At 37.5% G+C, this 13,577-nt stretch overlaps 1 gene segment (V, D, J or C); it reads left to right on the plus strand.

The window, feature by feature from the left end:
• Positions 1–3,780: 3,780 nt before the first annotated feature.
• LOC106838649 (immunoglobulin kappa variable 2-28-like) lies at positions 3,781–12,360 on the plus strand. The segment is given in 3 exon segments: positions 3,781–3,829; positions 4,215–4,340; positions 12,029–12,360. Coding segments are annotated over 3 exon segments (507 nt in total).
• The last annotated feature ends 1,217 nt before the right edge of the window (positions 12,361–13,577 follow it).

The following is a 13,577-nucleotide window of genomic DNA, read 5'->3' on the forward strand; positions in this document are numbered from 1 at the left end:
TATCCCAGTTGTAAATGGCCATATAGAAACATGTGTCATCTAAGAGTGAACATAATTTACTTCTTCAGTATTCTCTATTGGGCAGCAGAGTTTAAAAGAATTAAAATCTAAAAAAAAATAAATAAATGAAGGCAGGCTCAGATAGAGTAGACTATTTCTAACAAAGTCAGTATTTAATCAAATAAGAAGAGTGTTAAAAGGAACCATCTTGGTTATCTTTGCTCAATACATTCTTTAAAAAAGTATTTCATTAGTTACATTTATTTATCATCCCCAATAATAAGATATATTGACATCATGTAACTCCAGATATAATACACAAAGAAGGATATACTCTTTCTTCTTGCCAAAAATGAAAATCTGATTCTAATCAATAGAAAACATCAAACAATTCTCATTAGAGGGACATTCTCCAAAGTTATTGTCCAATCTACTTAAAAAGTTTCAAGAGGATAAAAGATACACAAAAACTAAAGAACTGCCAGGGATTGGAGATTAGGGATACATAACAACTAAATGCAATATAGGATCCTGGATTTTATCCTGGAACCTAAAAAGGGCATTGGAGGAAAAATCAGTGAAATCCAAAGATGGATTGTTAATTAGTTAAAATTATTGAATTAATGTTAATTATCTGGTTTTGTTAACTATAGTATGGGTGTGTAAGATGTTAACATTAAGGAAAGCTGAGAGAAAGAAGGTATAGGAACAATCTTTATATTTTTGAAACTTTTTGCAAGCCTGAAATTATTTCAAAGTAAATTAAAATACATAAAAAATAATTAAAGCAGGTAATTAAAGCAGGAAAGTATATGAGTTCTTATTGAACAATTCCACAAGTGTCTTTCCATTTACCCTCCTTTACCTATTTGTAATTCTCGTCTCTTGTAGTGACAATCTTGGCTCTCAGTACCCACAGTATATTGACTTATTTGCTCAACCTTATAATATGCATAAAGTGTTTTGAAAATGTTTAGTGCACTAACTCTGAGAACAAGAAATCTAGTGACTAGAGTTCCATATTTGTTTAGAGGTCTGTTTCTCTCTATCCTGTGGGCATAGAGTTCAAATTCTCCAACTAAGTTTCCTTGTGTTAATCCATACTTTCATCCACTTTCAGTGTGTCTGTCATGTTCATTTATATTGATTCAGTTTCAGAAGATATTTCTGGATATCCTTCCATGAAGAGTATCCTCTCTGAAAAACAAACTATGATTTGAAAACTTTCTGAAAAACTACTTCACAGCCCTGTAATTTGCCAAAGGCATAAAACAAATCAAAAATGTTTATTCTTGAAAAGTACTAGAACTGTATGTAAGGATAGGAGAGTCTGTGATCTTTTTCCTGAGATGGTTTCCTTCTACTTCCAGCTCAGTCATCAAGAACTGTAGTTTTACCAATAGGAGAATGATAAGAAAACTAGCAACTAGCTGACAAAGGGAGTGGACTTGATTTGGTGGTGAAGCAAGATTCTTCAGTGTTTGCAGCTAAAGGGGGTCAACTCTGTCAGAAATAAACAGGGAAAACTTACAGCTTTGTTAGCCAAACATGATGGCCACAATTGGTGCAAGTATAGAACAGCCAGAAAGTTAATGGTGAAATCCTAGAACTAATACAGCCACAGAATTTCTGAGCTAACCTCTCTATTCATCATTGGCTGATGTAGAAGCTGCAGGTATCTATGGCAGAGACCCAAGACTGATCAATAAAAAGTAAAAATGAAGAAAGTTAAGAACTGATTCACTTTTACCACACTCCTGAGACCATGCAGGTACATTGGTAGAAGACACAAGCTATATGTGCTCAAAGTGTTTAGCAAAACTACTGCCCAAATCATTGGTGAAAACTAAGATATACAGATAGAGGGCACTTCCTAGAAATCCAAGCTCAAAATAAAAAATAAGACACATTGAAACAGAACAGAGACATCAGTGGTCAAACACCAAGTGGTAGATAGATTCTGCAGTATAAGTTAAGGCAAGTTACCAAAAAGAAACCCAATAATCCTCAGAAAAATAAAACAGAATCCAGAGGTGCAAGACTATCATATCTAACGTGTCCAGTTTTTAATCAAACACTCCAAAGAAATGGACCCATATAGAAAGGGGGGAAAAAGAATAAAAAGTCTTTGGAAGCTGACTCTGACTATCCTAAATACTGAACTCAGCAAACAAATACTTCAAGGCAGCTACTATAATGATGCTCAAAAAATTTTTAATAAAACGACTATGCTTAAAGAGTTATAAAGGAAAATATGAAGACAATAACTCAATAAACAGAGACTTTAGAGAAATAGAAAATATTTGAAAAGACCAAATTTGAATTTTAGGACTAAGAAGTACAACGATGTAATTGAAAAGCTCACTTGATAGTTCAAGCAGTAGTTTGAGATGACATAAGAAAGAACAAGTGTACCAGAAAGAACCAGTATCTTTATAGATAGATCAAAGGAATTATCTAACTTAAAATTGAAGAACAAATGAACAAGGCCTCAAATGAACAAGAACATTTATAGGTCAATGTGAAGGATACCAATATATGTGTAATGGGAAACACAAAGGAGAAGCAAGAGAGAAAGAGATTGAAACATATTTGGAGAAATAATGGTAAAAACTTTTTTTCAAGTGTAACAAAGCACATTAGTCTATAGATCAAAGAAACTCAATGAAACTCATTCATGATAAACACAAAGAAATACATAACTACACACATTATAGTTAAAATGCTGAAAGACAATGACAAAGAGAAAAGCAACTAGATCAAGAAAAAAGACAAACATTATACACAGAGAAATATTAAAGCTGTTTGTTAACTTTTTCATTATGACCAACGGAGACTAGAACACAGTGGAATGAAATGTTTAAAGTGCTAAAGAAAACAAAATGTCAACCAAGAATTATGTATCCAGTGAAACTATCTTTAAAAACTAATGGCAAAGTAAAGACAGTCCTTGATAAACAAAATGAAGACAAGTCATTACCAGAAGATATGCCCTATAAGAAATTCAAGACGAAATCATTCAGAATCACAGGAAAGGGTAGCAAACAGTAACTCAAATACACAGGAAGGAATAGAGGACTCAAGAATAGCAAAGAAAAATGAAAGAAGCTAGAAACAAACAAAAACAGTGTTTATGTCAATTTATATGATGTTGAAATCCAGGAAAAGCAAACTATTGTAAGAGATCAGCATAACAGTTGCCTTGGTTGTATTAAGGGGCCCAGTTATTGACTAGGAAAGCCCCTGAGGGAGACGTGAAGAATTTGAAATATGGGTTTATATCTGGATAGTAAATAAGCATAAAACTTTATTTAGTTGCACATTTAAGACTTTTTCCCTTTACTTTGTATGTTTTTTATCATAATTAAAAAATAAAAAAGACCAACCTAGGCTCTTAAACATGAACAAACAAATAAGAGGCACCATATATTCATGGAAACAACTCAACCTTACTAAAGAGAAGTGTAAAATATGCCTGGGAAAGTGCTGTAGAACTAGAATGGTGGTAGAGGAAAACAGAAGGAACCATTTAATATGTTCCTTTTCCCACTTAGGCAGCGTAGATTTTATCTCCTTTATTTTCATTCCAAACATTGAACATATTTTATGTCACTTTGTATACAGGAGAGGCCCCCACCCTCCTGTTGGCTCTTTCCACACTGCTGCACCCACCAGGGGATTTGCACATTGTTCCCTAGGGAGGACCTTCCCTTAACAGGCTGAGATAAAAGATCAACTCTAGTCTTGACGTAGCAGGACTCATCATTTCAACTTCTCAAAATGATGTTCGCTGCTCAGCTCCTGGGGCTGCTAATGCTCTGGATCCCAGGTAAGGACAGAGGGGAGATGAGAAAAGGAGCATAGGGTGAGCTCTGGGGCACCACTGATTCCCACGTAAATTGTATCTGCATATTATGTGGATATGCCCCTCTCTTCAGGATGCAGCGTGAGATATTTAGACCTGTGATAGTGAGGAAGATTCCAGAAGGAGAAATGGGACGATGAACACAGAAAACGGGGGTTGGTGTAGGTGACTTCTAAGGACCCATAATGCCTTGCAATCAAGGGTATTTGTTTGAAATTGGATAGTTTTGGGGTATGAATCAAAATTACAGAAAACATGATTTTGCCTGAAATAAATAGCAAAAAATAAAATTATGAAAATTTCTTGCAATGTTTGTAACTGATTTTTTACCCTTCTCTCATTATTTTAGGATCCTGTGGAGACATTGTGATGACCCAGAGTCCACTCTCCCTGCCCGTCACCCCAGAAGAGCCGGCCTCCACCTCCTGCAGGTCTAGTCAGAGCCTTCTCCATAGTAATGGATACACCTATTTGGGTTAGTACCTGCAGAAGCCAGGCCAGTCTCCACAGCTGCTGATCTATTTGGTTTCCAGCCGGGCCTCTGGAGTCTCAGACAGATTCGGTGGCAGTGGGTCAAAGACAGATTTCACCCTTAAAATCAGCAGAGTAGAGCCTGAGGATGGTGGAGTTTATTACTGCATGCAAGGTATACAAAATCCTCCCACAGTGGTGTAGACCTGAACATAAACCTCACTGTCTGGTGTGGCCCAGCTGCCCGCAAATGTTGTTTGTCTGGGGAGCAGGCACAGCAGATTCTTTGAGTCTGTATAAGAGGAGATGTTGGAGAATTCAGAGGAATTGGTCACTGTGGAAAGATCTGTCCCCTGGGTGCCTTGGCTATACCTCTGGTGTCACCTGTTTATGGCCTTGTCAGTCCCTGCAGCTTTGGCATGACATAAGCAGCAGGGAGAAAGGAGAGTGTCCTATAAGCTCTGAGCCACTATTCATGACAAATGGGAGAACTGAAAACTTCATCCTAATCCTCCCTGCCTTGTGTCCAGTTGTAAATTACACTTAGGACAGCCAGAGAACTGAGCCAGGTTAGTGGCAATGGAGATTAAATATACATTTAGATTTAGTAGTTTTTCATATGTATTTATGAGCATATTTGGTAATATGCAGAATTCGGCACTTTCCCACTTTCTCAACTTCTTACTTCTCCTTTTTATTACTTATCTCCCCACTCAATAAAGATGGTCTGGATAGCATTGTCCAGACAAAATATCCTCAGGGAAATCATGGCTGAGAACAATTAGAAAAAGTCTTGGTATTTGAGTGTTCAACTAAACTTTTGTAAATTCATAGCAGATGAAAAATCATAACACTAAAAGCCTTGATTCATCTCAATTACTTTTCACTGGAAGAAAATGTAAGTCCCTGAAATTCCAAAAGTTGGGTTTCAAAAATAAAAACCATAAATTGAAAGACGTAAGGCACAGAATTTATCCCACATAGACCTGGAAGAATACAGATGACATGAGATTTTCAAAAGATATATTGAAACATTTTCATTGTGGAAATAAATCCCATTTGATCATGGTTTATAATCCTTTAATATATTAGTGAATTCAGGTTGCTACGATTTCCCTGGGGATCAGTGCATCTATATTTATGAGGGATATTGGTCTGCGGTTTTCTTTCTTTGCGGTGTCTTTATCTGGCTTTGGTATCACGGTAATGCTGGCCTCATAGAACTAGTTAGGAAGTGTTCCTTCCTAGTGGGTATTTATAAGATTTTTAGAAAGATTGATGTCAATGTATTTTTTTAAATGTGTGGTGGAATTCACCCTTGAAGCCATCTGGGCCAGGACTTTTCTTGTTGAGAGGATTTTGACTCAATCTCTATACTAGTTATAGTCTCTGTTCTTCTATTCTTCTATACTATCTGTTCTATTTCTTCACTGTTCGTTCTTGTTAGGTTCTGTGTTTCTAAGAATTTGCTCATTTCATCTAGGTTATTTAATGTGTTGGTATACAATTGTTCATAGTACTCTTTTAAATACATTTATTTCTGTAAAATCAGTAGCAATATCTCCATTTTCATTTCTGGTTTTAATAATTTGACTCTTCTGTCTTTTTTCTTGGTCGAGCTAAAAGTTTGTCAATTTTGCTGATTTTTTCAAAGAACAACTTTTGGCATCATTGATTTTCTCTACTTTTAAAATTCTCTATTTTGTTAACATCTGCTACAATATTAATGATGTCTTTCCCTTTCCTAGTTTTGGATTTAGTTAGCTCATCCTTTTCTAGATCCTTAAGGTATGAAAGTAGGTTATTGATATAAGAGCAATGATGAAATTCTAAGCATCGAATTGAATATTCATCTGTAAGATAATATTTGAGTCCTTTGGTGTTTACATAAGACATTTTCAGTTGGAAAAAATAGCTGTACATCTTTCTGTCTCCTCATTGAAATTGGAAACAAGTGGCCATGTTCTACTGACCCAGTCCCCAGCTTCCACCTATGCACTTTCAGGAGAAAATGGCACCGTGATGTGCAAGCCCATGGAGACCCTTCTACCCTGCAGTGGACACAAGGCCACCTGTGTTTCCAACAGAAACCAGGACAACCACCTCAACTGCTCTCACATGAAATTTCAACCCTAACCCCTGGGAACCCATCCACTTCAGTAGCTGTGGGTCTGGGACAGTTTCATCCCTATAATTACTGGAGTGGAGGCTAGAAATGCTACATATACTCCTGTGGGCAGGACACTCACTGGACCCTGCAGTGTGAAGGACCCAAACACAAACTTCCCAAGGAGGCTCAGCCTCTCAGGGCAGCAGGAGCAGCTGTGGTTACCAGAGGACATGATGACACCAGGCTGGGCTCAGGTGGAAATGGCTGTAGAGCCTTAAAGAAGAGACCATGGAAGCCTCAGTCGCAGCCACTGGACAACTCTTCTAGGTAAACAGGGGCTAGGGCATCTCCAGGACAGCCTCCAAAAACCTCTTTCTTCCTCCCCACATAGGATGCTCAGCCCCCCACACACTCCAGCAAATGGCAGCCAGGTCCTCCCTGGAGCACCCACTCAGGTTCTCTGCTGACCTCATGGCCATATGGAAGCTCAGTCATGTCATTGGGAGGAGACTCTAGTGAGGTCCTGACATCATTTGCTGCCACTTAATCCCTTAGGGCCCTGCTTCATGCCTTTGCCCAATGATCACCACTCTCTCTAACTTTCAGAAGAATGGAGAGCTGACTGCACTGTACGATATTTGGCTTTTGAGCAAGTCAAAGCAAACAAGAGTTTCATGTACAGGAAGCACCATAATAATATTGCCTAATATTTGACTTCCTTGTCACTGAATTCTGTCTTGGCAGTTGCTCAATCTGCCTTTTCACTCTCAGACTTTTCTCTTGTGAAGATGTTAACAGACATTTATTTTTCTTAGAGACTGATTCCAATGCTAGAAGTCTAAACATGTGTGTTCATCACATTCTCACATTTCTATGAATGCAAAGCCCTGTTTTATTTTTTTCTTCTCTTACTAGTATGCGGAGAGGAAAGCTGATTTCATTATTTCAGAGCTTTTTTCCTAGTAGACATTTTTAGTGGTGTAAATTCAGGACTATATATTCATTGCTTTCTTGCATCTCACAAATTTTGGTATGTCATGTACTTGAAAAATGCTTTCTGATAATCCATTTTATTTCTTCTGTGACCAAAGTTTTACTTGGCAGTATGTCATTTAATTTCTAAATATTTGGGGATCTTTTCTAATTCTTTCTGTTATTGATTTCTAATATAATTCCCTTGTTTTCAGAGAATGTACTTTGTATGATTTGAATCCACTTAGTTGTATCGACATATCTTGTGGCCCACCATATGGTCTATCTTAGCAAATGTCTTGAAAGAAACATGTATGTTTCTGCATTTGGTTGATTTTCTCTAAGTGTCAAAGATGTTGACATGGTTGATGGCATTTTTCAAGTCTTCTATGTCCTCATGGCACTGAGAGACAGGGCTGCTTGCACCGCAGGCTGCACCTGGTACAGAGCCCTTTGCCGTTCTGGGTCCCATCAAACCTGCCAGATTCCCACGTCACCTGGTCCAAAGGCCGGACCAGGACTCCTACATGTGGCATGTGTTGTCTTCAGAAGGCAAAGGGGCCTGTCAGGTGATTCCTTCCTTTAAAGAAGGAACACCCATTAAACACATTGGAATGGAATGTATAGCATCCCCCCGCCCCCCCAACCTATTTATGGGTCACTTGTGAGAGCTCTCTTGTCATCGAGGGAAAATATTTCATTTGATTTGATGTCAGATGTAAGAGGAGTTACCAGAAATTCAAGCTGCATAGCACTTCCCTCTTGGGGAATTCAGCTACCAGACCACAGCTACAATGTTACCAGACAACCCAGAAAGAGCTCTCATGTTCACTTTTAGATGATTTTGTTTGTCTTGATACAATCTCTAGACTAGTGCTTAGTTAGGAAATTCTAAAATTTGAAAGTGCTATTTCTGTATCTACTTCAATCTGGTGCTTTTGTCTGTAGCGCACCTTGGGGGCTCAAGTCAAATTCTCAATAGATGTATTTATCCTGTTTCATGTTTTCATGCAAAGTTTGCTGTATTTGTCTATCTCATTGAAGGTTTGAATGTTATGATGATGGTTAATCAAACTTTGCCTCCCTGTCTTTCCTTTGGTAGAGAGAGAGAAACAGAAATAGACTCTATAGGAATAATCTTTATATTTTTTTAAAGTGTAAGTCTGAAATTATTTCAAAATAAATTAAAATATATAAATAAAAATAAATTAAGAGTATGAGTTCTTATTGAAGAATTCAACAAGTGTTTTTCTATTTTCCCTTCTTTACCTATTTATAATTTTCATCCCAGGTAGTGACAATCCTGGCTTCCATTATCCACAGTATATTCACTTATCTGCTCAATCTTAGAATACGCATAATGTGTTTTGAAAATGTCTAGTGCATTAACTCTGAGAATATGAAATCTGGTGACTAGAGTTCGATATTTGTTTAGAGCTCTGTTTCTCTGTATCCTTTGGGTGTAGAATCCAAATTCTCCACTCAAAATTACTTATGTTAATTCAGGTCCTCAGCCCCTTTCACTGTGTCTGTTATTTTCATTTAAATTCAGCTCAGAATGTATTTCTGGATATGGTGCATGAAGAGTTTGGTTAATCCTCTCAAACAAACAAACCATAAGTTGAAAACATTATCAAAAGCAACTAGTTCAAAGACCCAGAATTTGCCAAAGGCATAAAACAATTGAAAAATTTTTAATCTTGAAAAGTACAAGAATTTTGTGTAAGGACAGGAGAGTCTGTGTCATTTTGCCTAAGATGGCTCCCTTATACTTCCAGCTCAGTCATGAAGAACTGTAGTTTTACCAACAAAGGGTGACAGCAAAAACTAGTAACTAGCTGCCAAAGGGAGTGAACTTGATTTTGGGGTGAAGCGAGATTCATCAATGTTTCCGATTAAATGGGATGAACTCTGTAGGAAACAAAGAGGGAAAACTCACAGCTTTAAGAGCCAAAGATGATGGTCACAGTTGGGGCAAGTATAGTCCAGTCATAAAGTTAATGGTGAAATCTTAGAAATAATAGAGCCATAAAATTTTTGAGTTAACGTCTCTACCCATTGCCGGCTGACTTAGAAACTGTAGGTATGAATGAGAGAACGCCAAGAATGACCAATAAAAAGTAAAAATGAAAGAAGTTAAGAACTGACTGTACCTTGACCACCCTCCTGTAACCACACAGATGCCTTGGCAGAAGATACAAGCTTTATGGGCTCCAGGTGTTTGAGAAAAACTACTGCCCAAATCATTGGTGGCAACTAAGATGTGCAGATCCAGGGGTAGTTCCTAGAATTCCAAGCTAAAAATAAAAAATAAGAAGAATTAAAAAAGAACAGAGACATCAATGTTCAACACCAAGTGGTAGATAGATTCTGCAATATAAGCTTAGGCGACTTAGTAAACAGAAACCCAGCAATCTTCAGAAAAATAAAGCAGAATTCAGAGGTTCAAGACTATATTATCTAAAGTGTTCAGCTTTTAATCAACCACTCTTGAAAAGAAATAGAAAAGTGTGACCCATATGGAAGGGGAAAAAAACAATAAACAATCTATGGAAGCTGACTCTGATTGATCCTAAATACTGAATTTAGCAACAAATACTTCAAGGCAGCTATTATAATGATGCTCAAAAAAATTGAAAAAAAAAGAAAACAAAAGCTATGCTCAAAGACTTAAAAAGGAAACTATGAAGACAATGACTAAATAAACAGAGACCCTGAATAGAGAGATAAAAAGCATGAAAAAAGACCAAATGTGAATTTCAGGACTGAGAAGTGCAATAAGGCAATTGAATAATTCACTAGATAGTTCAAACAGTAGCTTGAGATGACGTAAACAAGAATCAATGTACATAAAGATAGATAAATAGAAATTATCTTACTTGAAAGAAAAAATATTGAAGAAAAAATGAACAAGGCCTCAGATATTTACAGATCAATGTGAAGAATACCAACATTTGTGTAAGGAGAGAGACAAAGGAGAAGAGAGAGAAAGGATCGAATCATATTTGGAGAAATAATAGGAAAAGCTTTTCAAATGTAATGAAACACATTAGTCTATAGATCAAAGAAACTCAGTGAAACTCATTCATGATAAGCATAAAGAAATACATAACTACACACATTACAGTTAAAATGCTGAAAGATAATGACAAAGAGAAAACCTTGACTACATTAAAAAAAGACTCATTATATACAAAGAAATATTAAAGCCACTGATTAAATTTTTGATTATGGCCAATGGAGACTAGAACACAGTGGGATGATATGTTTAAAGTGCTAAAAGAAAACAAAAAAGTCAACCGAGAATTATATATCCATGAAACTATCTTTAAGAAATAAAAGCAAGTAAAGACAGTCCTTGATAAACAAAAATGAAGACAAGTCATTACTAGAAGATATGCCCTATAAGAAATTCAAGAGGAAAACATTCAGAATCACAGGAAAGGATGACAAACAGTAATTCAAATGCACAGGAAGGAAGAGAGGCCTCAAAAATAGCAAAGAAACAAGAAAGGAGCTGGAAACAAAAAAAAACCCACTTCAATTTATATGATGTCGAAATCCAAGAAAAAGCAAACTATTGCAATAGATCAGGATAACAGTTGCCTTGGTTGTGAAAGGTGGAGCAGTTTTTGACAGGGAAAATGCATGAGGGAGACGTGAAGAATTTGAAATATACTAGGTTATATCCGGAGAGTGAATAAACAAAACTTTACTCAGTTGCACATTTAAGATGTATCCTTTCATACTGTGTTTTATCCCAATTAAAATATAAAAAAGACCAAACCTAGGCTCTTAAACAAGCACGAACAAATAAATAAGAAGCACCCTATATTTATGGAAACAGCTCAACCTTGTTAAAGAGAAGTGTAAAATACACCTGGAAAAGTGCTGTAGAACCAGTAATGTGATAGAGGAAACAGAAGGAAACATGTAATATGCCCCTTTTCCCCCTTAGGCAGCGTAGATTTTATCTCCATTGTTTTCACTCCAAACATTGAACATATTTTATGTCATTTTGAACACAGGAGAGGCCCCCAGGCTCTTGGCTGTCTCCACACTGCTGCACCCACCAGAGGATTTGCATATTGTTCCCTAGGGAGGATCTTCCCTTGTGAGTCTGAGATAAAAGGTCAGCTCTAGTCTTATCAGGACTCATCAGTTCAACTTCTCAAAATGAGGTTCCCTGCTCAGCTCCTGGGGCTACTAATGCTCTGGATCCCAGGTGAGGGCAGAGGGGAGGGGAGAAAGGAGAACGAGGTGAGGAGGATGAGCTCTGGAGGCACAAATGCTTCCCACGTAAATTGTTTCTGCATGTTAGATCGATATATCCTGCTCTTCAGGACATGAGATATTTAGAGCCACGATAGTGAGGAAAATGCCAGAGGGAAAAATGTAGAGACTAACAGAAAATGGGGAACTGTGTAGTTGACTTCTAAAGACTGCCAGTGACTTGAAATCTCAGAGGTTTTTTGAAATTGGATAGTTTTGGGGTTTAAATCAAAATTACACAAAACATAATTTTGCGTGAAATAAATAGCAAAGAGAAAATTATGAAAATTGCTTGCAATGTTTGTACCTGACCTTGTACCCTTCTCTCATTATTTTAGGATCCAGTGGAGATATTGTGATGACCCAGACTCCCCTCTGCTTGGCCGTCACCCTGGGAGAGCCAGTTTCCATCTCCTGCAGGTCTAGTCAGAGCCTCCTCCGTAGTGATGACTACACCTATTTGGATTGGTACCTGCAGAAGCCAGGCCAGTCTCCACGGCTGCTGATCTATGAGGTTTCCAAGCTGGTCTCTGGAGTCTCAGATAGGTTCAGTGGCAGTGGGTCAGGGACAGATTTCACCCTTCAAATCAGCAGAGTGGAGGCTGAGGATGTTGGAGTTTATTACTGCATGCAAGGTTCACAAAGACCTCCCACAGTGGTACAGGCCTGAACATAAACCTCCTTGCATGGTGTAGCCCAGCTGCTCAGATGTGTTGTTTGTCTGGGGAGTAGGCAAGGCAGAGTCTGTATAAGAGGAGATGTTGGAGAATTCAGGGGAATTGGTCACTGTGGAAGGACCTGTCCCCTAAGTGCCTTGACTACACCTCAGGTGCCACTCATTTATGGCCCTGTCAGCCACAACAAGCCTTGGCATGACATAAGCAGCAGGAAGAATGGAGAATGGACCATGAGCTCTGAGTCACTATTCATGACGAACAGGAGAGCTTAAAAGTTCAGGCTAACCCTCCTTGCCCTGTGTACAGTTATAAATTAAACTTAGCATAGCCGGAGAATTGAACCAGATTAGTGGCAGTGCAAACAGAATACATGTTGAGATTTAGCAGTTTCGATGTAGATTTACGAGCATATTTAGTAATATTCAGAAATTGGTACTTTCCCACTTTCTCAACTTACTTCTTTTTATTACTTATCTCTCCACTCAATAAAGATAGTCTGGATAGCACTGTCCACAAAATATCCTCAGGGAGAGTATAGCTGGAAACAATTAGTAAAAATCTTGGTATTTAAGCTCCCAATGAAATTTTTGTGAATTCATAGCAGGTGAAAAATCCTCATACTAAAAGTCTTGATTCACCTCAATTACCTATCTCTGAAAGAAAACGTAAGCTCCTGAAATTCCAAAAGTTGGGTTTCAAAAACAAAAAGCATAAACTGAAAGATGTGGATCGTAGAATTTATTCCATATAGACCTGGAAGAATACAGATGGCACTAGATTTTATGTATACATAAGCAAATTTACATTCCGGGAATAACTTTCACTTGACGTTGCTGTATAATCCTCTTATTGTTGTGGAATTCAGTTTGCTAGTATTTTCCTGAGGATTTTAGGATCTAAATTGATGAGGGATATTGGTCTGTAGTTTTCTTTCCTTGCAGTATCTGTGTCTGGCTTTGGTATCAGGGTAATGCTGGCCTCATCGAATGAATTAGTAAGTGTTCCTTACTCTTAAATTTTTTGTAAGATTTTTGGAAATATTATTGTTAATGTAATTTTTTAAATGTTTGCTGGAATTCACCATTGAAGCCATCTGGACCAGGACTTTTCCTGTTGAGAGGTTTTTGGTTCAATCTCTATACTAGCTATAGCTGTTATCTGTTCTTCTGTTTCTTCGTTGTTCATTCCTGTTAGGTTATGTGTTTCTAGG

The sequence above is a fragment of the Equus asinus genome, chromosome 6, assembly GCF_041296235.1.
Source record: "Equus asinus isolate D_3611 breed Donkey chromosome 6, EquAss-T2T_v2, whole genome shotgun sequence".
NCBI classification, from domain to species: Eukaryota; Metazoa; Chordata; class Mammalia; order Perissodactyla; family Equidae; genus Equus; species Equus asinus.